This window comes from Lonchura striata, chromosome 9 (genome assembly GCF_050655825.1).
Source record: "Lonchura striata isolate lonStrDom1 chromosome 9, ASM5065582v1, whole genome shotgun sequence".
In the NCBI taxonomy this organism is placed as follows: domain Eukaryota; kingdom Metazoa; phylum Chordata; class Aves; order Passeriformes; family Estrildidae; genus Lonchura; species Lonchura striata.
Window position 1 is genome coordinate 20,892,244 of NC_140711.1, and position 25,698 is coordinate 20,917,941.

Sequence of the window (25,698 nt, forward strand, 5' to 3'; positions counted from 1 at the left end):
GAACTCAGTTTGGTGCACCATGTTCCCAGGTGGGAAACAGCAGTCAAAAAGCAAGAAAACCAACTTCAGCTCAGCACAAAGCTGCATACAAGATAAACTCTATCCTTCCATGTGGTCTCAGCAGAATCCAAACCTAGTGCTACTTTCCTTAACTAACAGCCTTCAACATAGAGGAAAAGCTTCTGTCTCCAAACACATACTTAAGTGTCTGAATTTCCACTGGAAAATAACAGCTAAAGCCTATGTAAAATCTGTGCATAAATTTCACTAGTTTAGTTGTCTTTTCCCACATCAGCAAATGCTCTACTTTCAGTAAAATAATTGTTAAGTGCCTAAAGTTAATCACAAGATTGTATTGCTTAAATTGCTTCTATGAACCAGATGCTTTTTTTTATTAACAAGAATCTTTTACCTACATCTGATCATCCCAAAGGCCCATGGCACTACTGAATACAGCCTCTTATACTAAAATACTGACTGCAACAGAACAAAGCATAGCAGTAAGTCTTGTCTAGGCTGTCTCTGTCTAAAGTCTGCCAGGTCCCTGCACCAAGTGCTGAACTACCTGGCAGGATGCTTTTCACAAACAGAGCACAAACTGCACCAGGAACTACAGGGGGATTTACAACCCCATCAAACTGCAAGCTGAATAGGACATTGCATCCACAATCCCCTCCTTTAAAAACCACCAGGGGATTATTAATAGCAAGTTAAGTCTTCTCACAGCAGCAGCACCTCACCAAGAGCAGCGTTCCTTTGTGCAGTGCTGGGCACTGCTCCCGAGCTGGTGAATCCCAGGACAGGTTTCAGGCAGCCCTGCCCTCCCACCGAGGTCCTATTTATCTGCTGAAACAAGAGCAGCCCAGAGCCCAGGTGAAAGCACTTCTCCAAATTCTCTGGGTGGGCTGGAGCCGCAGGCACACTGATTGCTGTGCTGCCTCCTGAGCACTCCCGCAGCAGAGCTGTGCTGGGGATGTGTCCCAGCTGATCCCCCTTGCCACCCCACTGATGAGTGACACCTCTGCAAAGCACGGCAGTGACAGCAACGTGCACCTGTAGCTGTGCCCACACAGCGCTCCATTTCAGAGTTTACAGAAAAACACCCAAACCAAAACCAACCCGCCCTTCCAAAAAAGGAAAAGCACAGCATTTGTCTCTCATAAGCTGCGGCCACACTGCTATCACCTTTCCCTGGAGCTGAGTGTCCCATCACAGGAGGAAATGAAGCCCTGACTTCTTGGCCCCGCAAGACATAAAAGTGGAGAGAAACAAGACCACTTCTGCTCCCACTGCTCCATCTAAGCACATCCTTCCATTCTTCACCACATCACCCCCTTCCTACCTTCAAAATTAAGAGGTTAAAGATAAAAGCAAACAAACCACTCTCCACCCCAGGAAACAATGACAGAAAGCCATTAAACTCAACTATTGCAACACAGCAACACTTCTCACCCAAAATACCACCTTCCACTGTGACCAATCTTTCTTAGAAAGGGCTTAAACCAAAACGCCCAGGTTTGACTTACCACTGGGGAAAAGCCACGAGCTCCAGAGTAAAGCAAGACCCAGTCTTGACACTGAGCATGCACAGCCCAGCCCCTCCTCTGTAGCTGTGAACCTTAAAGGCAGATGGCTCCTGCTTGCACTGACCGGGGGTCAGCTCTGACACCGGGCACAGCCCGAGCACCGCTGGCCAAGGGCAGTCCAGCAACCTCCTCCCGAAAATAAAGGCTGTGGCAGCCAAGAGGTAGCTGGTTTCCTTTGTGTTTTCATCCAAAATGGGCTTGGTGCTTCAACACTCTGGGGTAATAGCATGGTTTGTGAGGAAGCCAGAAATGAATAAGGTATTTCAGTGAAGCTGCTGTGTTGGGTTTCAAGAGGTCCAAGCACCTCAATTTCTCCATAACTTCTCTTAAAAAACTGCAGCTATGGTTTGGTTTGTGTTTCTCCAGCAGTATGCAGGTTCTCAGAAATTATCAGTATGGTTTATGGGTGCAGATCTTTGTGGCTCGATGTTGGTGTAAAGCCACAGTGTAAAATTTTGTAAAATAAAATCTTTCACAGCAGGGATGAGCAAAATGATTTGGAGCTTTCTTTCTGCTTGTTCCCAAACTACAGAGCATTGCTTTCTGCTTCTCCCTAGGAAACATCTATCAATGGTGTACAATTTTCTGTCACTGATCCTGTAGTTCTCAGTCAGTGGACATGCAGATGGGGTCAGCGAAGTCTTTTTCTGTAAGCTACAAATTTCACTCTTTTTTCACAAGTTACAGTCCCCTAAAGAATATATTAGTGGAGTACTCAGGAAACCTTGATGTAGAGAGAAGTACATCTGTTCTGGTGAAGACAGCACTTCCACATGATACAAACATACCCGACAAATTATTAATAAGGTCTAAATAATGATATCTAATATGCCTCATTTTATTCATCGTTCTCAAAGTCTTATACAAAGCAAGATCGTGTGATTACTCCCATATTACCTGTGAGAAAACGAAGACACCAGGAGGTTATAGAATTACTCACCATTAGTCAGCAAGCCATAAATACAACCTTGGTCACCCAAGTCACAATGTGGGACTTGCTCTAAAAGGAGCTAGTGATTTTGGGTGTTTAGATAGAGAAATTCAGAAAGGCTTTAATGTCTTCATGTAGAGTATATATTGTACCTCCTGCACTAAGAAACTCTCATACTTCATTTACCTTCAGACCCCAAAATGCTGATGCCCAGTAATGAAAATCAAGGGGCTGCAGAAATGCTGTGACCAGCTTTAAGACACACACAGAGTTCAGGGTGGAGGAGAATTCCAATCCAGACTAAAATCTAATATTTCTTCCTGAATTTATACAGCACTTAACCCTTAAAATCCCTTAATCCGTGTGCATATTAATATATTAGCCCTCAGCCACCACAGGGTGTGAGCTGGATAGAGATTTAAGTCACAGAGGAGTTGACAGTTTCAGCTCCAGCAATCCCAGTCCACATGCTCGTCCTTGCCTTCTCCAGTTACACCTTGAAGCTCATCAAAAGCAATGGGAAACGATTTAAAGTTCATGAACATTATGTCTAAATGCCTGAATCTTGGAGTCAGTTGTATTTTTAGTTTTTGCGTGGGGAGGGGGCTCCTTTTCAGATCACACCGTTAAAACTGCAGGAACTTGGCAGCCCTTGTCCTGCTGGAATTCCCCCTGCTCTGCATTGTAACACTGCAGTGATTTGTAGACATCGGTACCTAATGAAGCTCACAGCTGTGCAAGAGGAGAAGGATGCTGGGTCTGGCAGCACGGGCCAGGCGTGCGCCTGGCAGGCGATGTCATCTGGAATTCCCCGGCTTGCGGAGCGCTCTTGTCCCCCTGCCTGGAGCAGCCACCCTCAGCCAGCAGAGCACACCCTGGAAGCTCCCCCTTGTAACGCTTTTCCGAAGCCTAGAGACCTTTGGAAATCAAACAGGTTCTGTGCTACCCCCCTAAACAGGAGGGCAAAATGAAAGCCAAATGGGAGATAGGGAGGAGATTGCAGTTGAATTTCATCTACCTCCTTTGCATTTCTTTCTATGTCTACTTCAGCAAGAAAACTCTCTTTGCAGCATGAATTGAACTGTAGGATGCATTTTCCTGCTTCTTTCTTTGCCTGATGCCATATTCCAAGGTCTTGACTCACACGAGCCCAAAAAAGACTGACTCCCATCCTGGCAGAGGTAGGTTGTGCTGAACTGAACTCACAAGTTGTTATTCTCCTTTCGATTTTAAGCCGAGCTTTCAGGTTTAGCATTTTAAAATTTAGGCTTCCAGCAAGTTCATTAAATCCTTCAGATTGTCTTTGCACATAATGCTGCTCCTATGTCAGTCCTAAAAAATAACTCCAAGTGAATAGTGACAGATGCATGGGTTAGAAAGAACAAATGTAAGGAATAACACCAACACAGGATTCTTTTGAGACAGAATAAAACTTCCACCTATGGTTCAGGTTTTTTTCCAGTTCCCACATTTGTCAGATTTGTCAATGATCTGGTCTTTCACAAAAAAATGTGGACAGCAGCACAGGTTATGGAGAGGAGCAGCAGTGAGAAAAGTGGCCGAGTCACACAGGGATATGCATTAGCAAATGAAAGCAGCTGACTGCCAGAAGGGTGAACCCTGATCTTAGAAGAGGCCAACAGCAAGGAGATGTGGGGAACACATGAAGGAACAGGGAGTGGCAGCAGCAAAGGGCTCTGTGACACTGCTGCTGTCCTATGGCATCTGTCAAGGACAGACCAGGGAGGACTGTTAGCTTCTCCTGCACACACCCTGTTTCAGCTGTGAGCTGTATGGTATTTTGGCAAAATAAAGCAGTTCTGTCTCACAGGAATGCTGAGTGTTCTGCTAGGGTCTGCTCTAACAGTGCCTCCTGATCTCCCTGTGACTTGGATTTGTCTTTTGGAAGCATAAGTGTGTGAGATGAATGGAAAGTGGTAGGAAGGGATGGTTCAGCTTCCTGCTTGCTCTTTACTCAAGTCTTCAGTGCATGGGCAACACTGATCTAATCAAAGAAAGTGAAACTGGCTGTACAGAGTAATCCTAATTCACCATGCTGCAAAACACAAGGGGGATTTTCCTCCTTTCATCATCTCCTTTCATCTTGAGTAAGACTGCCTGCAGTGAATGCAACATTTGCAGCTTTGTGGCAGCCCCTCAAAGCACATTCTGTCACTGCAGCCCTGTGCCCCACACCAGTGTCCTGCTCCAGTGCTGGCTGCAGGGCTCCTCTGGGAGGAAAAGACTCCCTCTGCATTCCCACTGGGGTTCCCAGAATGAGCACTGCATGGCCTGCTCTCTGCAAACTGCTGGGAGTGGCTTCTTGAAGCTGAGCAAGTTCAGTACCTCCACAGCCCAGGAACCCACTGCATTTCCTATCAACAGCTCATCTAATCAGCTATCTGCATATCATCATTGTCAGCCTGACAACAGGGACCACTTTTGCATAACAGAGATTTCATCCTCAGGGCTTCAGGCAGCTCAGCACTCCACCAGCACTTGAGACACTTTCCCCTAACTGTAAACTCTATTTTTTTCCTTCAGGATTTCCTTCAGCATCTTGTGAACTTTCCCAGACATCTCTTATCTCCCACTCAGCTTTTGACACCCTCTTTTTATCCATCCTCAGAAGCTCAGCCATGGACATCCCCTCCTTTCTGCTCAGCCCTGACACCCACTCTCTTTCTCAGCCCTGGCCAAGATGAAGCACTGCCACAGCAATTTCCCCACCTGCCCACTGCAATTGGTGCTTTTTCATCTGAGGTACAAACTCTTCAAAACCTGCAGAAGACCGTCCAACCTGTGTGGGGAAGCCCAGAGTTAGAATGCAAACCTGGAGCTCAGGATACCAAACTCAACCCCCAGCCCCCGGGTGACCTGTCCACCTTTGTTCTTCCATTCCAAAGGTATAACAGTATCCCCAGATTGGTAAAGCACATAGAGACGTGTTAACAATCAGTGCATTTCCAGGGAAACATGGTCCCAAGACTTTCCAAATTTAGATAATAAAAGAAAATGTAAATAATCAATTTTAAGAGAGCCTTGAACCCAAAACCAATTAAAAGCATTTGCATTATTTTGTAACTCACTTTTCCAGTCAATCCCTTTCCCAAACCTATTGTAGTGGTGGTGAGAAGCAGTGCCCATCTGGAGAAGAAAGAGTCAGAGCTGCTGGACAGAGATAAGATCTTTTACTGCAGTAAGTGAGAAAGTCTTCTCAAAAGCAGCACAAGTGGAAAATCCAGGCCCAGCCCTCAAAATTCTGAGGTATTTTTGGTCCAAGTCCAAAAATAAATGCTGTAAGAAAAACTTTACAGGCAAACTGTCCATAAGCCACAAAGCATTTACAAGTCCCTTAATAAAAAAGAAATCTCTTTGGTCTAAGTAACAGATATCATTTGCTCTATTTGAAATACCCAGCTGAGAACATGTATTTGGGTCTAACTTTCAAAGTTTATACAGGAGTTTTGTAGCCAGACAGCCCTGGTAGTTTCACAGCTCTCTGCTGAGGCATCTCCTGATGGGTCAGTGCTGCCTCCAGCCCTGCTGCCACGTGCCAACCTCTGCTGTCCAGCTGCAGCTGCAACTGAAGACAACAGAGACCATTTTTTGTCTCTCTGGGGTCAGTGCCTAACTCAAAATCACTCCATGGCCCACCCATCCACCATCAATAATCTGCAGCAGGTGCCTGGGGGCATGTGGGGAAGTAGGAGCTCAGACACCTCTGCTTTTTCATTCTCCTGCACAAATGGGGAGACGCCTCATCTTTCCTGGAGGAGCAGTGTTAAATGCCCAAAGGAGCCTAAACCAGTTAACAATATCCTTTCAGATACTCAGATCTCTGCAGTGCCAGGGAATATTAGAAGAAATAAAACAACAAACTCAGAAATAAAAGTAGGCAAGGTAATTTTCAGGAGGAAACAGTCATGAGAAAAATACAGCTATCACAGGTCTTCATCACTACTCTTCTCCAGTGATTTTAGAGATTTAATAAGGAAAATTCCAAAGTTTTGGAGAGGCAATAGCCAGAAGTCATCTTCCTGAGGCTTGCAAAATCAAATTCCCCTCTTCTGAGATTTGGTTATTAGTAATTTTTCTGCTATCACAGTATTTACCCAATAAAGATATCTACCCGATTTCATTACTATTTTTTACAAGGAGCTTTCGGTATTTCCCACAGAAATGGGACTGTCTTAATTATTGTCTGCCAAACTTTTGCAGTGTTGAGTGAAGCCAGCATCTCTAAGTTTTCACTGGTCTACCTCCATCACACCAATACAGAGACCACAGCACAGAATGAAAAATTGCTTTATTTATTACAGATGGTAAAATAATTCAGCAGATCAGAGCTTTGGGAAGGCAGTCAGGATGTCAGAAACTGGTTCTGGTTCCACAAGGCTCTGAAAGAGGCCAGAGCCAAAGGAAAAGAAATATCCAAACGTAACAGAAAATTCCACTTGCAGCAGGAGGAGAGTAGCAAGGAAAGACCTCAGCTACATCCACACTGCTGCTCTGGCCAGAGTTCAAGGTCTGGTTTGTGTACTATCCCTTACCTACACGCAAGCCATGGCCTGAGCTCTGGGCTGACTGGAGAAGAAATGCCCATGAGCACTGTTAACCCAAACCTCTCATTTGATGTAGTGTAGGTAAGTTAGGCACAGTGTCAGTCCAGCCCACCCCCAAATGATCTGAGCTCATCTCTTCCTAAGGACCGTGCAGCCTCAGAGCAAGTGCCAGCTGCAGGCAGTACCTGACACCAGAGCCTGAGAGAAAACCCCAGATGAGGTTCATCACAAGCATGGCTGGGCCCCCAAACCAGGAGCCCTGCAAGGGAGATCTCTTTGAGTTCCTGACTGCCCTGCTCTTGGCAACATGAGTGGAGACTGTGTGGTACAAAGAGCAAAAGCCTGCAGCCCTGATGGCTCATGATGGGGTTGTAGCCCTGCAACATGCTCTGAGCTCTGTTCAAAATCTGGCATGTTCCCTGCTCGCACCATGTCACTATCAGTACTCCCAAGGACAGCAACACACTCTGCCAAGAGTGCAGCTTTTAAACTTGCTGAGATCTGAACATTTTTGACATGTCAAGGAGGCAGATCGTGTCTCTGCCAGGGTTGCCCCAACAGCTCCTGGGTTTTTTTTGGCTGAGTGCTTGATGTGCTGCAGCTGCAACCTCCAGGAAGGCACTGGGCACCCCTGCATGCTGAGCAGCAGGTGCTGAGCTGTCCCAGTGCATGCAGGACAGGCATTTCCCAAATTCAGCCACTGTGAGGAGGTGGCAGGGAGGACATCCCACATGGGCTATCTCAGCATGGTCCCCCCACCAAGAGGAAGCAAAGCAAGAGAAATCATGCAGCCCACACTGATTTTCAGCCCTGGGAAACTATGCATTGCAGGGCATTTAGTTGTATAAATATAGTGAGAGAAGAGAGGGACAGACAGGGGGCATGAAATACATGCTTTTTTTTTTTAGAACTGGAGGCTTCTCAGACTGACTACTGCAAAAGGCTTGTGACATTTTTTGTTGAGCTAGGTAAGACACTTGGCTCCCCAAGGTACCTACTCTTACAAAAACTGCTTCTATCTTTAGTTACACAAACTCCTTATGAACTACTCAGGGGACAATAAAGTTCTTCTCACAAGCTTTCTCTCACAAGTTGAATTTTTAAAAAATATCAAATAAACCATCATGATAATACAGAAAGTCCCCAGAACTCTTTAGAAGCAGGAAACTGTAAACAGCAACATCCTGAGTTTCAGTAAATAATTAAAATGCAAAACAGAAACACCAGCAAAGCAGATGTTAGTGCAGATTCCTGTAATATGAATTTGGTTGCAGCTCCCCAAACTTGTTGACCCCCAGCCAACTGGTGAGATCTGGTGTGTTTTGGACACTGAGCATTAACTCCCTCTCCTCACCCTTGCCACCAGTGATACTGCTACAGGAAAAGGAGCTCTGCTAAATACCATGTGGGCTGCATTTTTCAGCGTGTAGCAACTCTGTGGCAGGGCAGCTATTCCTAAGCCCAAGGGCAGAGAATCCTTCTCTCAAAAATAAGAGCACTTACAAAAACCTTTCTGTGTGTCACGAAATAGCTCGAAGACAGGGCAGATGAAGGACAAAGAATTAAGAGCAGATTATAGTCCTGGAAGACAGGAACAAATGAACTGTTTGTCAGGAGCCCTGCTGGTGTGTAAGGGAATGCTACCTGGAGCGCTCACAGGATCTTTGCTTTTGTAACTATGCCGGGTGCTAAGAAATTACAGGGTTGGCTCCCTATAATTTTATCAATACATTGCCACACCTAATGAGATTTATGATTGTTGCTTGTGATAATCTTAAAGCTGTAGCTGCTGTAGTGCTATGAATACGTATAGCATCACCCTTTTCATCAAAAACAGGAATGATGTTTCCAGCCTGTTCATTTTAAGAGGAAAATTCACAAATATGAGCAACCAAACTTGGAAAACTGTGTAAAGAACTTTTGTTGTTTTACGTGGAGAGTTTTAGCTCTGCAATATTTGACCACCTAATGCCCATGTTAACTCTCAAAGCCAGCTGAACTAGTTTCACACTTGCTACCACCACTTCATATACCCCACTGACAGTAATTCCAGCCATCCTACTGATATTTCCCCCCAGCTCCTGCTCCCCAGGCACTGCTGGCAATACGAGCAATACACTGCTGTTTGCAACATCCAGCTCACCAGCACAATTCAGGCTTCTTTCCATGCATTTTTTCAGCCTGCAGTGGCTTTTGTGCCTATCAACATTGCTAAACCATACAGGCACTGAACCTCCCAGGGCAAGGTTTTGTAAGCAGGCTTATTTTTATGTTGCAAAGAACCTACTGAAGCCCTGATCACTTACTGCAGGGTTTCCCCCTTCTCACTTGGGGAGGTGGCTGTTCTCTTTATAGCTCCATGCACTAACTGAATTCCCCTTGCTTGTGTGTACTGGTATTTATCACATCAGACCACCTGTGGCATTTAAACACCTGATTGGAAATGACACAGCAGCAAAATCCTGTGGGGAGGTGATCTGCTACACAGGAGTGATTGTAAACAGGCACCAAAAACTCCCAAGTAAGGCCTAAGAACAGATACAGATGTTTTCATGAATCTATCTGAGCCGATGTTATCTACTATCAGCAGAGCTAGTCAAACCTCAGAAATCTATTACAGCAAAACATTTTCCTTCTGATTATTTCAGTGTTGATCGCAGGCTACAAAATTTTAAGGTAAAAAGAAGTCACAATTTGTATGGCATTATAACCACTGGCTCCCACCACCATGTCCATATTCCCAGGAAGGTTTTCACATAAGTTTTAAATTAGTTTAGAGCCAAGCTCCAAACTGAAAGCCAAGTTTCTTTGATTTCTTCCTCATCGAAGCCCCTCCTTCCTCCCCCATACTTTATTACTCCTATTGAAATGTTTTTATGCGGAAGGCTTCAATACAGTTTTGGACACCTGTTGAATGGCAGAGGGTTTTATTTTTCCCCATATCAAAGCTGAGCCCTTTTGCTTTGTATCAGGCCAGAAATCTTGGTGTTTGTTGAGAGGAACTTTTGCAAATTAGCTTGTAGCAGAAGGTACAATGTAAATTAGCATGGAATATAACATGCACCATGAACATCCTAAACACCTCTGAACAGATGAACTATTAAGAACTTGCTTTTCTAATTCCTTCAGGATTTTGGAAGTTGGGCAAGGCACTATGAATCAGATATTATCTCCTCACAGTACAAATGAACCCATGAAAGATTTTACATATTCTCCTCGCAGTCCTTTGGGATCTGAGAAAAAAAGTGCTTGGTTTGCTTCCACTTTAATGCTTTAAGCAGCACTAAAAGGACCTCCAAGAAGACAGGTATTTTCTTGAGAAGCCTATACTGTTTTGAAGAGGGAAAAGTGCTGTCCTTGTCACTGACTGTGGAGTAAAGAGGTCCAGCAGAGACAGAACGGAGGAGGGCAGCAGGGATAAGCAGATTTCAGGGGCTCTGCCACGAAGAGAGAACTGAAGAGGGTTTAATATGCAACTCTTGAGTTCTGTTTTGCAAAGATTCTGTATTTCAAACCGATCTTCTGATGAGATTGCAGTACAAGAACAGGACAGTGACCAAAAAACAGACCTCAAAGATGAGATAAATACCCTCCCCTCCTCACCATGAGCAGCACACATGCCTGATGAGGTGCTGGAGGCAGCTGAGAGGTCCCATGCTGGCATCCACTGTAGAGCTGCTCTGCAAAGCCCTCCTGCCAAGGAGGCCACTCTGCAAGAGCTGCTTTGGCACATGGAGTGCTGTTCTCTCATGTGCATCTGCCTCCAGCTGTGGTCTTTTTCCCATGGAATTTTTTCCAGTGGTGGCAGCATAGCTGTGAATGTGACCACAGGAGAGCTCACAAAGGTCGGAAACAAAAGCACCTTCTCACCTCTCCTTCCTGCATCGAGCCAATTCTGCTCCTTCAGGAGTCACCAGCTGCCCTGAGCACACCACAAGCTGCTCAGAACAATTCCTGGGCCCCTCTGAATCTCTGGAAAGTACCTGCACTATCACTGGCTGTTTCTGCAAACAGATCTATACCAAGTCATGTGTCTTCCTTTACTTGACTTCAAATCTTTCTGCCAATACAGCAAATTTGGGCTCCCATTGCATAGGTGAAGGCAACTGAAATTTGTCCACTCTGTCATAGGTATTCCTCAGCAAAGGATATCATGAGGAAAGAGAAAAAAATGTGAAGTTGCTCAAATGCAAGGATTCTGCAGAGCCTGCATGTGGGATGAGATGCTCCTGTGGGACACGACCCTGTGACAACTTTAGCAAATCTCTGTCACAGTGTCACCCAGCTGATCCCCGAGTGAAAGGAGGGCTGATTCCTCCAGCCATGAGGGGTACAGCACTCTGCTGCCTGCAGCCAGCATGTTTTGCCTGATCTGTCCCCTCCCAGCCCAAGGGACAGAAGGCTGCAGTCTCACTAGTGCCTGTTGGCACTGATGAGCACGGGGTACCGTGAGTTTCCACCTTTGTGCCCTACTGCAGCACTGAGCTCGGCCAGACTCCGATCTGACAACTGCAGTCCACTCACAGCCCTGTCTGATACGTGTGGGAGCCAGTGAGGGAAGGTGAGGTGACACAAGCAATGCTCCTGATGAAAGATCTCTTTGAACCCTGGAGCTCTGGCTGGCTGGAACTAGGCCCTGCTCACCAAAATTCATCCAGATACAGCACCCAATAGATGAAGTTTCCATGGCCCAAACACTAACTTTTAATACTCTTCTTAAGTAATTTCTTACAGTTTTCCTCATTGTTTTCTTTTTTTTTTTTCCTACATACATGGTTAAGGGGTTTTGTTTGATTTTTTTCATTTTAGCAACCTCCTCAAAACCCAGGACTATGTCTGAGAAATCAGGTTTCCAGCACAGATGCTGCAGAGAGCAGTGATTTTCAGGGCTGTTCCTCTGTTATTAGCGAGAATTGGGAGGCTGGACTGTATCACATTGTGCTGAGAATACAAAGTGAGAAATGAAAGGAGAAAGAGCAGCTTGTGTGAGAGCCCTTTCATTCAAAAGGGAAGAGTGAGCTACAGTGAACACCTTCAACACAGCTCCGATGTGAAATCCTGAAGCCACCAATTAGCCTGGGCATGGGGAGCAGGAGGAGCAGAGCAGGCAGGACTACAGTCCAGTGCACCAGCAGGTGCATTCCCAACAGCCCCCAGAGAAGAGGGCTCCTGGGTAAAACACAGCCTAATGACCATTATTTCCAAGAACACAAGTAACTTATCTGTAAACATCACTCCCCCAACCAGGCATTAGCTGAAAAAAAAGCAGCTTTGGGGAGAGATACTAATTACATAGCTCTCAACAGCTGGACTTTGATCATAATTACAGTGCCTTTTTCATCTTACATTAGTGGCTTTCAGCTGTAGCTAGGTGGGCACTTCTTGGAAGGTGGAAATCCCGCCTGTTTCAGATAACCAGCTCTTTTTATGACTCAGAGCTGACCTGGGTTTTCTGCAGCACAGGATGAGCTCCCACAGTACCATCCAAGGCAGGAATTCATGGGGGTCAGTGGCCTGGTACTTCAGTGCAGGTGCTTCTGTCATTACAGCAGCACTTCCCAAATCCCAGAGCCAGAGCACTGAGTGTGCATATTCCTGATTTCAAGGGAAGTAGAAGAAAAAAGACTTTGGGGTTTGCTGAATTTTAGCATCTCTCAGCTCTTTCTGTTTAAGAGGAAGAAAGATGGGCAGACTCAGGATACACCTGTCCAAACAACCTCACTTCAGTCACAACCTACATTTGCATCCCATCAGCACCCACTATTCCTCTGCCCCTCTGCCAGCTGGGCTGCAGCTCCAGCACACAGCAGTGAGGGGCTGTGAAGGAGGAGGCTGCTGCTCTGTGACCCAGCTGAGTTCCCTATGATTTTTTGTGATGCTTTGCTTTGATATCCACATTTACAAAGAACTTAATGAGGGAGCTGGGCTGTTGAGACAGAGGCTGAAGTGGCCTCAACAATCACACACAGCACAGACTCTGGACACTCAGCTATTTTTCCTCATCTGTGGCACTGAATTACTGTGTTCTTTGGATATATCATTTCACAGTGGCATGTGAAATGACAGGCATTAGGCACATGAGCATCATAAAGGTGCATTAGCTAATGCTCCTCAGTGTGCTCTGTGTTAACCTCTTGACAGAGGAAATGTTTTTGCTGGCTCCCACGTGTCCTCCTGCTGGACACCCCCGACCTGAAGAGAGAACTAGATGAAGCAAAGCAGAGGGTAAATCAAAGCCACAAATCTTAGAGTTAACTGGGATTTATAACTGCTTCCCCCTCCACACTGAACTACAGGGAAATCAGTATGGCATGCATACCCTCCCACCAGTTTAACAGAGTTTAAAACACTTTTCACTCTTGTTTTTTGCCAGCATACCTCAACGTTATCAGTTTGCTGGTTAGATAATTACTCGATGCAATTTTAAAGTTGCAAAGAAGCACACTGGTATTAGCTAAATAAAGTATTTTGGCCACATCAAAGCAGAAGTGTTTCAAACTGTGTAAAATAAATGCAATTCTGAAACTATTGAATTTTGTTAAAGCACTCAGAGAAATGTCACATAACACCTCATGAATATGCAACCAATGGAGCTTAAAGATGAAGACCATCTATGTCTCAGACTGAGAAAAATATCTTTGGGATCAGCTTTGAGCTGATTTTGACCTGTGGCAGAGCACAGTCACTAATAATTGAACAAATGCCACTCTTGACTCGTGTAAACAGACATGCATAACAGCTGAGATATGTTGTTACTGTAAGCTCTATTTCAAACAGGTTTTATGACTGAGGGGTGTCACAAATTCTGTGTGTCCTGAGGCTTCCCACACTGCAATGGTCACTTAAAAACTCATCATGCTGCTAAGGCATGTGGTGAGGAGCAGCATTTCTACTATAAGGCCTGACTTGCTGGATGAGGCAGATTTGCAGGGGTTGAAAGGCTTGTTAAAAAGCTCTACCAAATACAGCCAGTGGATTATTTTTCTCTTTAATTCATGCTTCAGCTGAATTTTTTTCCTGAGCCACAGCACCAATTTTCAGGACCTGTTATTTGGCATGAGGTGGATACAAACCAGCAGGAGCTGACGGGCTGGGAAGCTGTCCCAGAGCTCAGGTACACTTCCCAGTGCATCTTCTCGCTTTCCAGTATCAGGGTTTCCCCCTTTTTTCCTTTTTCTTCATTTTCAGTTTTGGAATTTGCCTGGCTGGGGCTTCCAGTCATGGAAAGATTAATGTACTAAAAACTCAAATTGTGCTGCCAGCCCAAATCCACCTTTCTGGGTGGGCACTGCTCTGGTACTGCTTTCTCCTGGCCACAGGCACATCCCCGCCGGGGTCAGCGGGGCTGGCTGCATTGGCAGGAGGTCAGAGCGTGGCTGCATGTGCCTGGCCAGCCCTGGGCTGGTGTTGTGGAAGGTCTCCCTGGGGAATCCAATACCCCCGGCTTCATTTCATCTTCCTGTGCCACGCAGCGCGGCCAAGGACCGTGCGCAATTTCCCAGCCTCTCTCCTTTCCCTCTGCTGGCCCCAAACGCGGCCCCTCCTCGCTGCCAGATCTCCACTCTCCTCCCCAGGACCTTCACACAGCAGTGGCACCAAACACCCGGACTTGGGGGGGGATAAAAGCCCCCACAAATCTTGTAACAAAACACAACAGCGGGGAAAGAACACAGAGATCACAATGCTGCCTGCAGTGCCATGGGCTGGGTGATGGTGGCCGAGCCCTTTCTCCAACACAGAGCAATGCAGCAGGGTAGCCTTCCCCAGCACCCTTTGGAGGATGCAGAGTTAATATTTAACTCTTCCAGGGATTAATGCCTCCGTGTGACACCAGCCAGGGCTTTTACAAAGCACAGACAGAAACCAGTCTTATAAAGGAGCTCAACAAGTGACTGTGCCCAGAGGATTTCACCTCTCTGAACTTTATGACTGGAAAAATACCATCTACATGTCATTTGCATGCTTAAATATAGTATCTTCTATTGGGAGAAACAAACAAACCGACAATGTGATACTGTGACACCTCGTGTGGACATGCTCTTTTATCTGCTGGAAAGTTATAAAACTCGGTGTAACAACAAAGCTAAAATAAGAGTGGTTGTCAGGCTCTGATGCTGGCTGTTGGACAGAAGGAAAAAATATTCCTGGAAAATTGCTCTCTCTTAGAAGACAGTTTTTTCATCTCTCAGTCTTTTAAATTAATTATTTATCCTTTAAATTCCAAAAATCTCATGGCTCAATCATTCAGCTCATATTATTCCCAGGAGTTTTTTCACTTAAACAAACAAACAAACACACAACAGAAACCTAAAGCCATTCCTGTACTACCCAAAGCACAATGTAACCTTCTGCTCCAAAACACCAGGGAAAGATAATATCAGCTTTTGTCTTATTTATCATCTATTTTTTTTCCCCTCTAATGCCAAAGAGGAAAAGGGGATATCTTAAACGGATGCCTATAATTAAACAGTAACCTGTTAGAAAGCCAAAAATAATAATAAGCTCCACTGAGCGTGAAGAGAGCGGCGCATTTTTTCCGCGTGCAGCCCAGCTGCCGCCGGCCGATAGCGGGAAAGTTAACAATTACACAGGAGGCTCCGATCAAACCTGCGATAGCAGAGCTACGTCACGCTCACACTCACCGCTGGATGCAGGGATCAGGGTAGTACGGCAAGGTGCTGAAAGGTGCTGCTTCAAAATTCATTGCCTTCCAGCCCCTCCTTGGGGACAAACTGAAATAAAATAAATAAATAGATATAAAGCCAGCAGGCTAAAAGCAATAAGGTCAAGTGGTACACGAGGTACAACTTTAGAGATTTATTTTACACTTGTGGATGGGTGGGATCTGCCAGGGACTTGGCCAATGGGATTCATCCAGTTACCCGAGCATCACCACCACTCCCTCCTCGCCAGCTGGGCATCTTCTGCACAGATATTTTCCCCTCCTCTCAACATCCTTAATAAACTTTGGTGTACGCTGGCCACACTTGTTGTTGGGAGCTCATCTGGGGCTTCTCTGAACTTCTGATCTCGCCGGTCATTGGTTGCCTTCCCGCCTGACTTCACAGTTTAATTTTGGCAGCTCTTGCAATTTTACAAACTGCTGTGGCTGCTGGTCATCCTCGTTTCCAGATGGCCGGAGTTTCCTCTGCTGGGTGCAGCACCCGTGCTGAATTTCATCCTACTTTAAAAGCTTTGCTTTTTGGCGCTGGGGTTACTACCTGCTTATAGCTGCCTGGGGAAATTTTCAGTCTCCCTCCCACCACACACAGTTCACACAGTCTGTTGTGGTCACAGTTTCAAAAGTGAATGACAAAATACGGGGAAATTCCTCGATTAAAAATAACTTTTTTTAAAACTTTTTTTTTTACTTTTGCTTCTCTGCCTCCCCTTCCTGCCCTCCTCCCTGCAAGAAAGCTGTCAGTTATATGTGTTAATCTTTCCCTTTATAGCCTTTCATTTTTTCCAAAAAAAGTGAGATGATACAGAAATCTTGCATTGTTCTGGTGTCCTATAAATAACCTAGACATTTTCCACATTAAAAAACCCCAATATTTTCAATTCTTTTGAGGAGAAAGTAAAAGGAAGAAAACAGAAAACACATCTTTGTCAGACATTAAAGATTAGAGAAACAAGAGTGAAGTCCACCAAAACAAACCACCAAAGATGAAAAGCAGATCTGATTTTCCTGAAGAAGCATGAAAGCAAAAAAAGATGGCTTTAATTCCCTCCTCACCACCTCCTTTTATTTTTTCTTCTCTCTTTTGAGTCACACAGAAAATCATTCAGGAAAGCAACCTGGTTTTTCCCCCTGTTTTTTCCCCCTCCATGATTTATCCAAATAGTACAGGCTGTAAACCTATCCTGGTTTTGTGGGTTTGGAGAATGAATGAAATATGAATCAGGAGCTAAATTAAAATGGATTCCAGCAGGAAAAAAATAGCACCCACATATCTGTGCACCAGAGGGATTGCATCTTCAAGCAGACCTATACATTTGTGTGGACGAGGAGAAGTGTAAGGGACTGCCCTATGGCTCACCTATAGTGCATATTTTGTGCCAGTGTCAGCACTAATTCCAGCCACTTCTGAAGCAAAAGTCAAGAACCTCCGATATGGCAGCAGTTGCCTCTTATTTTTCCCCTCTGTGTTTTCCTTGTAGGAAATATTGGTTCGAAGAATGTCACGTGGAAACATTTTCTTTGCTGCCTTTGCCAGGGTGGCAGGAGAGCTATTTCAGACTTGACATTCTCCACCCACACTCAGCCTGATAGTTTCTAACATCTGTGAATTGTGAATCCTGTAAACTCGCAGGGCTGATCCCTGGCCAAGTCCAAGCAGTTTCACTAAGTGGCACTCACCAAGGAAGAGAGGCTGGAAGTGAAGGATATGTTTATTAATTAGAGTCAAGGGCTCCCTACTGCTGGAAGCTGCTTTCCCTACCTGGCCCAGGGAAGAACTGTAATATCAAACAGCTTTTCTCTCTTAGGCTGAACCCTGGATAAACATCAAGCCTTTTAGCTTGTGTTATTGGGGAAGAGGTATGGGAATCTCCAAATCTGCTGGGGAGGAGAAAGAAAGATTCACAGCAGGGTTTGCACGCACACAAAGCAGCCCAGGGAGAGCTTCAGAGTGGCTGCATCCTCTTCTGCTGCTGAAATCAGGGCTGTGGGCAAATACCTCCAGGGAATGGGCAAGGAGGGCCACACCAACTCATGGTCCACACTGCCAGCCTGGCTCTGTTCTAGGCCTTGAGCATCCACCCTTAACTACAGACACAGAAAAGAAGTGCTCTCCCTGCCCAGACCATTGGAGCAAGAGCTTGGGTTCGTGCTCTCATATTCCAGGTCATGGTTTCAATCTGCACCCATGGATGTGGGTATGGATAAACAACCATGCACACAGGCAGCAGGCTGGGCTCTGGACACACTGCTGAGACCTCGTGCTTGCTCCTGGAGAAACACCAGAAGCTGGTTGGATTTCATCTACCATGCCCATGGTGGGATTAGCTGTTACCTCCTCAAGCCTGACTTCATGGAAGAGTGGTCATGCATTGTGTGCTCTCCAAACAGTCTGGAAAAGTTTATCTCTCCTCATAGGTTTCAACCTAAAAGGCAAAAGAAATGTCGTGAGAAAAGTGCAGTTTTTGTGAAACCCTGCTCTACCTACTTCTTCATGGGAGCTGGAGAATCTTTCCTAGAATGGCCTGGGTGCAATGACCAATGCATTAGGAGCTGGGAATAACTCCCAGATGGAGATAGACCCTCTTCTGATTTTGGCCAGTCTCCTCACCCAGCACGTGCCCAGACCACACATCCCAAGGGCTTTGTGAAGTAAAACTGGCAGCTCCTGACATTGCTGCTGTTGGGCTGGCCCCTGTCTCAGAGAGTGAATGTGCCCTCTGGTTTTACCCTGCCCTAGCTCTGCACAGCCGTGGTACCCCAGGCACAGTAAATACAAGTCTGTTACAGCCCAAACCATCCTGTGGCTCCTGTTTGCAGTGCTGAACACGTCTTGCAGTGCCACAGTTAAGAAGTTGTAGTCTCCAGCTAGCAATTCACACCAAAAGAATAACTTCTGAAAAAAAAATTTAAAAAGCAGCACCACATAATTCTGATGAGAAATAGTGGCTTGTAGCAGGGCTCTCTTCTCACTTACAAGGCATTGATGAGAGACATTTCTAGCAAGGACATTTCCACAAAAACTTCAAAAGGGGCCACCAACTCCCTAAGACGTGTACAACCCCTCATGCCAGGGGTTGGGTAAATACAAATTGCTCATGATTTAGCTTGTTGTGGCAGTGCACACAGTTGCTGCCTGCTTTTCCCAGGGAACTGGACATTTTCAGTCTCCCACAGAGATCTGGACACATTCTGAGGTAGCTCAAAATGTCCATCTTTTGCTTTACCCAGCTGGAAAACAGAGCCATGCAAACCCAGTGGCAGTAATGTACAAAAGCCCCCTGCAAAAGCCAGCAAGTGTTCTGATTTCTCTCCTGCAACAACCCAAACAGCCTTCCTCCCTCCTGCTCACAGCCAACACATAGCTATGGGCTGATCGACCAGGAATTTGGGCAGAGATATTCACCAGTGCAGCGAGGTTGCATGCAGCTCCTCTCAGCTGCAAGGCACGTTGCATAGCACAGGCAGCAGTGGAAACACAAGCACAGGGTGTGTGCCTGTGGGAATTGCCAGTGCCCCATGCATAGCTGGGAGGCTCTCAGTGCTCAGTGGTATTTGGCTAAGTTCATTTGCACTGGCTTAGAGGAAACCTACTGGGAGATGGAGCCCGAGGTGATTGAGTGTTGGGGATTTCAGGGGGGGGGTCTGAGTGAGTATGTGACCACTAGTAAACTTCATTTAGGAAGAAATTCTTTCTTGAAGGAGAAAATCTTTAAGAAGAAATTCTTTGCTGTGAGGTTGGTGAGACAGTAGAACAGGAGAACAGTAGAACAGGAGAGCGCCATCCCTGCAAGTGTTCAAGGCCAGGCAGGACGGAGCTCTGAGAAACAAGTTCTAGTGGAAGGTTGTTTGGGCGCTTGGAACGGGATGATCTGTAAGGTCCCTTCCACCCCAAACCAGTCCACGGCTCTGTGATCCTGGGAGCACAGGCAAGGAGGGGGAGCTCCTTTCAGTGGCAGACCTGGAGAGGAAAAGGGGCAGGCGGCATCCCCGGCGAGCCGCCGCGGCGCTCAGGAAGCGGGGCCGGCGGGATCTGCCCGCGCAGCGCTTTTCCAGCCGAGCGGCGGGCAGGCAGCGCACCAAGCATGTGTGTAGGTGGGCAGGAATGCGCTCCGCTCCGCCGCTTCCACGGCTGCGGCGGACGAACAGCCAGGAAACAGCTGTGGAACACTCTCCCGTTACCCCTCCGTGCACCCTCGCTCGACTTAAGCTGTCGCTGAAATGACCGGGAGATTATCTTTTATAGCAGGGGCAAACATTTCTATCGCCGGGAGGAGACCGCGGGGGATTTATGATGGTCCCCGCACCGAGGTCGGGATGCCTGCGAGCAGCCCCACTCCTGAAAAGGGCACAAGGCAGAGGCAGTTTCCTGGCATCTCTGCGCCTCCGGCCATGCATGTTCCATTGCTCGGGGACCCCTGAACCACTTGGAGCTGAAGAAGACAGAAAGATGCTTTGCTCTGAGTCTCCTTTGCAACTGCTGGCTTCAGGATTTGCCTGAAATCAGACCCATCCTTTATGCCAGGGCATGAAACGATTCATTCACAGCTCGGGGTTTCCAGGGGAGTGGTTGTGGTCCTTTGTTGGTTTGTTTGATTTTTTTTTTTTTTTTTTTTTTTTTTACATTACACTTAATTATTTCTTTTAAGAGTAAGAAGTCTGTAGGATATTTCAGGATTTTTTTAAATTTTTTTTTGTCTAAAAAAGTTGAAGAGAAGGAAATAATTCCCTCCTACCATCAATGAAATGTTTTTAGCTTGGCTATCCAAGGCAACAGAAAGTGACGTCAGCATGCCTTTTGAGCACATTTTTCAATTTTAACTAAATATTAGGGATGTTTAAAGGTTTCAAAGGAATTAAGGCTTTAGAAGTTTCATGAACAGAAGTAAGAAAAGATGACTCTTCAGCAACGCCATTGAAGGGAAAGACAAAACAGGAGTATGACACTCACAGAATCTGGAGGATGTACCCAAATGCTGTGATGGTAGGGGAAAAGCTTCCTTAAGAATTCAGATTTTGCCTCCAGCTAATTTCTGATCCCACTGCTCCAGAAGTGTCAAATTTCTGGCTTTTTTTTTTCAAGCCTTCCCCCCTGCACCTTCCATATTTGAGAGACAAGAGACGGACGGGGAGGAGAGCAAACTTAAAAAATAAACTAATAAATGAAACCACAATTCCACACATGATCCTGCCCATTCCTCCCAGCATCTTTGTTCCTAGTGCAAACACAAAGCAGTAAAGAAGGGCACTCATACCCCAGGCCCCCCATGCTGGCACTGCCCTGCCTGGGGAGCACAGACCTGCTGTGGGGGCTGAGCCCAGGCAGCAGCTCCTCACATCTGTGCAACATCTGTGCAGGTCATGTTTGGTCACTGATGGCCAAGTGTGGGCCCAGGACTGATGACAATCCAGTGTGCAAGCAGTCCAGCACAACCCTACAGGCACAACTGGAGAGAAGATGGCAAAGGTGTCTTAATGTCCTACTCCTCACATCCTTCTCCAGCTAAACCTGGACATCTCAGTGCCAACAACTGTGCAATACACACCAGCTGAAAGCTGCCATCTCCATGTGAATACCACACACCTGGAACTCTGCACAATCCTCATGCTGGTCATCAACTGCTTAAGTAGAGTTAGGAGGAAACAAAGGACAGGGCACTGTTCCAACCCTGTTCAACAGGACAATGGGAACTGCTTTCAGAGCTGTCTGGTTGCCTTTGGTATCTCCTGTGTCACACTTGTAGTGTCAGAGCATCATGCACACAGAGCAAAGGTCAGTAGAGTTTGGTGTTTTCATTTGCAGGGATAACAGATGTTTTCATGAGGCACAAACCACTTGAATGTTTGTCCCCAGGATCTTATCTCAGCAGAAGCTCAGATGACAGGGACTAGAGGACTGACCACCTCAGAGGGGAAAAGCTCAAGTCTTCCATGATCTCATCCCTCACCATCACCTACTTTGTAGTTTTTTTAGGGCATGCCATAGTTCTCTGCTTGAGCAATCTTGAAACTATTAATACTTTTAAGTAACCCAGAACAGCTACACCAGGAGTTTCCCACTGCCTCCCTTTCTACTCCAACCCCACAGCTTCTAGCAAAGCACTTTTTGCTCCTTTCCTGTTCTCCCACATGATTATGGAGACTTCCATCTCCCATGAGACACATAGTGGCATCCTTTGTTTGCTCTAGGCTTTCCCATCTTCCAAGTCCCAGGGCAGAGACTGGTTCTAGGAGAAAGCCCAGAGCACCCATCTCAGCAGGTTAATTGAGTTGTGCTCTGGGCTTCCTGCAAGCACCAACTCTTTGTGTTTTCATGGTATCGGGCCACGCCAAAAAGCTTGCCTAAGGCTGGCCTCACTTCTAATCCATCAGCCTCTTTATCTCACTGACCCCCCCATCAAAGTTTTCAGAGTTGTAGTTTCCTGTGTCACAGTCTGTTGGTTAAACCTCAGTACAGTCATGGCTGTCCCCTCTATGGGGACATTCTCACCACCGAGGGCCACATTTTGTCTTCTTTCTCCAAAAGTGAGGGCAGCAGAAGCTGCTCTCTTCAAGCTGGAAGGAGATGGCATAGGAGCAGACTTGAGTTGACTATACGTTTTGGAAGCTGCAGTCTCCATTTTCTCCCCTTTGAGGGGTCATCAAACAAAACTAACTATAAGGGTAATACCATCAGCGAAAAGCAGATATGAGCACTGGAGAAGTTTCTTTCCACTGTTACTAAAAAATAGAGCACTTCTCTCTAAGAATAGGGAGCAGGGGGAAGCAGGTCTGAGAGACCAAATTTGGAATATTTGGAATATTGCTCTATCTCCCTTGCCAAGCTTTATGGTTATTCAGGCACATGTGAAGAAGGCCACACACAAAGCAGCGACGACAGTGATAAATCAAAAACAAGGCCAAAAGGAGGCTCTCTCTCAGCTCTGGCCCCAGGAGAGCCTGCCCTGTCCTCGAGAGCTGGCAGGCCACTGTGCAACTCCCACGGGAAACTCCTGCCACCCGAGGCAGGAGAGAGGGAATTTCCCTGCCTGACGTCAGCGCAGCTGCACCACATCTCCAGGCGTTCCGAGACACAGCGGGGCCACAGCCCGGCCCAAAGCGGCTCTGGGGGACAGAGCTCCCCAGGACAGGTGGCACCACCCTGCCCTGGGGTCAGGATTGCATATCAAAGGGGTGGCAGGGGCTGTGTAGGTGGAAGGCTTGGTCTCCCCATTCAGCTGCCACGCGACATGTCTGGCATTCTGGCAAGAACTGCGCCACAAATACACACAGCGTCATCACACCCTGTAGGGTCAAGCCCAGGTTGGGGACAGGAACCTCAGTGGCCACATCCCTTGTGGGTGAAGGTCTGCCCCAGCCCTGCTGTGCAGTGGAGTGCGTGGTGAAGGACGGCAGGATGGGGAGCTCCCTGCAATTTCCCATCAGTTTTCTAGCATAGGCTCACACTCATCCTCTCACCCAGACCCATCCCAGAGTTTTCTCACGCTCTGCTTGTATCTTCCAGGTGTTCACATCAGAAGCTGCAGAGGCTGGTTCATGGAATTCCACGGTATCAGCTTCTGAAGTGCTGGTGACAGGCAGCAGTACCAGCCCAGCAGCAAATGAAAGAAGAGGCTTCCTCTATGTGAAGCAAAGCAAAAGATTTGCTGAATGAAGTTGTCTGTGTGGAGAGACTGACTCAGAGAGAAAGTTCCTAACAAGGACAGCATTTACTGTCAGCCTCGATGGAAGACACAGAAATGCAGTAAACCAAGTTTATTGCTGCATCACTCATCTTTCACAGACTCTTCCTTGTGAGTCAGAGCTGAGCTGAACTGTAGCAATGTCATGCTGCTATCAACCCTGCTGTTCCTGCACCTTCCCATCTCCTGCCTGCTCTGCAAAAGCAGAAACCTCTCTGCCCTTTTGGCAGCTTCAGAAAATAAATCTTCAATGCAAAAGCATTGGTCCCAAAAGAATTTCTCATTTCCAAACAGGATACAAAAAAATCTCACTGCTTGGCTGGCAGAGCTCTAGTTCCCAGGATTAAGGCTATGTCTCTCCTGCAATCCAAGGTGCAAGCACAGCTCCTGCAGGCATACCTGAACTAATGGGATTAAAGCCAGTTCAAGAACAGTAGCAATTAAAACAAAAATCCCTAAAGCATTAACCACTAGCGATGGAAGCCCTAGTTGCAAACCTGCATATCCTCTGCTAAAGTCTGCACTTCCACACCTCCCCAGCCAGCAGTACCCAGCTCACCTTAAGGTGGGTGTGTTCACATAGGTAGTAATTTCCCTCCTGTCTGTGCTGGAGATAGAGCCCAAGAATGCCTGCAGTTAGGGGCACAGGTCCTTTTCCAGGGTTACAGTTTGAAAAACACTAGGGGTGGGACGTGCTTAACTCTGCTAGTTGGTGCATCTTCCTCAGGATGGAGCATAAAACCCACTTAATCAGAGACAGTACAGTACATGGGCATAAAATAAGAGTTTGGAATCACTTAAATTAATAAAACCATCTTTCCTGTCTCAGAGCAAAGCTGAGGAAAGCTGAAGAGCCAGTGTTTCATGTCTTTGTGGAGAAGATAACAACTAAAAGAGAGTCTCTTGCATTACCCCCATCCTTGTGCTTTGATGTTAATAACCATACATGCATCCCTGAAAAAAAAACAAAGCCTCATATGTGATATGATCAAATCTTCGCACCTCACTTTTTCCAAAGTGAAACAATTTCTGCTGTGACTCAGCCTAAGCACGTCATACATTGCACTCTTGTAGTAGGCAAAAGATAACTCCCTGTCCCAAACTCCCAACTCAGCCTTCAGCTCTTCAAACCAGGGTAATTTTCCCACGGCCATGGGATGGCAGAAGCCAGTATTGCTCATCCTTGGGAGGTGAAGCTGCCAGAAGTGACACCATCGGTAACACAGCTAAAACCAGAGGTGACAGGTAATCCTACATTTGAGAAGCCCAATCCCTCCTACTGAGAGGATCAAATCTCCCCCGGGCGGCAGCACTGTGGGCAGCCTGAGAACCAAGAGTTGGTTTTCAACCATCAGCTTCTTAAAAACCTCGGCAACGCTGCTTGATCCGAGACAGTGGCGTGAAGGAAAGGGACTGTGGAGCACGTAACAGTGCCATCTGGTGATCCCTGCCACCGGGGATCCCTGCCACCGGGGATCCCTGCCACTGGTGATCCCTGCCACCGGGGATCCCCGCCACCAGGGATCCCTGTCACTGGGGATCCCAGACATCTGGGGTTCCCTGCCACTGGGGATCCCAGACATCTGGGGATCCCTGCCACCGGGGATCCCTGCCACTGGGGATCCCCGTCACTGGGGATCCCTGTCACCAGGGATCCCAGACATCTGGTGATCCCTGCCACCAGGGATCCCTGCCACCGGGGATCCCTGTCACTGGGGATCCCTGCCACCGGGGATCCCTGTCACTGGGGATCCCTGCCCATGGCATTCTTCACAGCTGGTCAGTGGCACCCAAAACTCCTGGTGCCAGTGGGACTGGCTCCAACGTGCTCCACAGACCCTTTACTGCCAAGTCTCACTGCTGCTGTCTTATGGGGTAACAGGTCAGAAACACTCCAGAGCAGGGATAAAGGTGAAGGAGGGTGCTTTTTGTTCTCCCTGCAGATTAGCTTTCCTGGAAAGTCCTGCAGGCGTGAGTTTTAGTGAAACTGAACTAGGTCCCTCTATTCCCCATCCTATTGCCATCCATGAAAAGGCTTTGTGAGCCAAATCCTGCCTTTCATGGTGGCCATTAACTTTCCATAGCTTTTTCCAGGGGCCTGCTCCAGATTCACTTAGAGTCCATGGTCTGTGTGGGTGTGAAAGCAGAGGTCAGCTCTGTCTTGCAGGAGTGTTCTAGCCCTGAAGAGCAAAGGTATTTTAGCCCCTAGGTCCACATTTAGACAAGAGATGGGAAATATTCCCGCTTTTTTTTT

General features: G+C 46.8%; 1 protein-coding gene across 9 annotated transcripts in view; it reads right to left on the reverse strand.

Annotated features, from left to right (window-relative positions):
* TP63 (tumor protein p63) overlaps positions 1 to 25,698 on the reverse strand; it is a 221,285-nt gene that overhangs the window by 84,918 nt on the left and 110,669 nt on the right. For 7 of the 9 annotated variants that reach the window (XM_085587182.1, XM_085587185.1, XM_085587179.1 and 4 more), the window contains 2 exons: positions 18,098 to 18,188; positions 15,725 to 15,814 (listed from right to left, as the gene is read on the reverse strand). In XM_085587182.1, coding sequence (XP_085443308.1) covers positions 15,725 to 15,814; positions 18,098 to 18,135 — 128 coding nt within the window. In that variant the 5' untranslated portion in view covers positions 18,136 to 18,188. Of the gene's footprint in view, positions 1 to 740; positions 886 to 15,724; positions 15,815 to 15,964; positions 15,984 to 18,097; positions 18,189 to 25,698 lie in introns of those variants that run through there. The other 2 variants (XM_085587186.1, XM_085587187.1) reach the window with 2 other exon arrangements.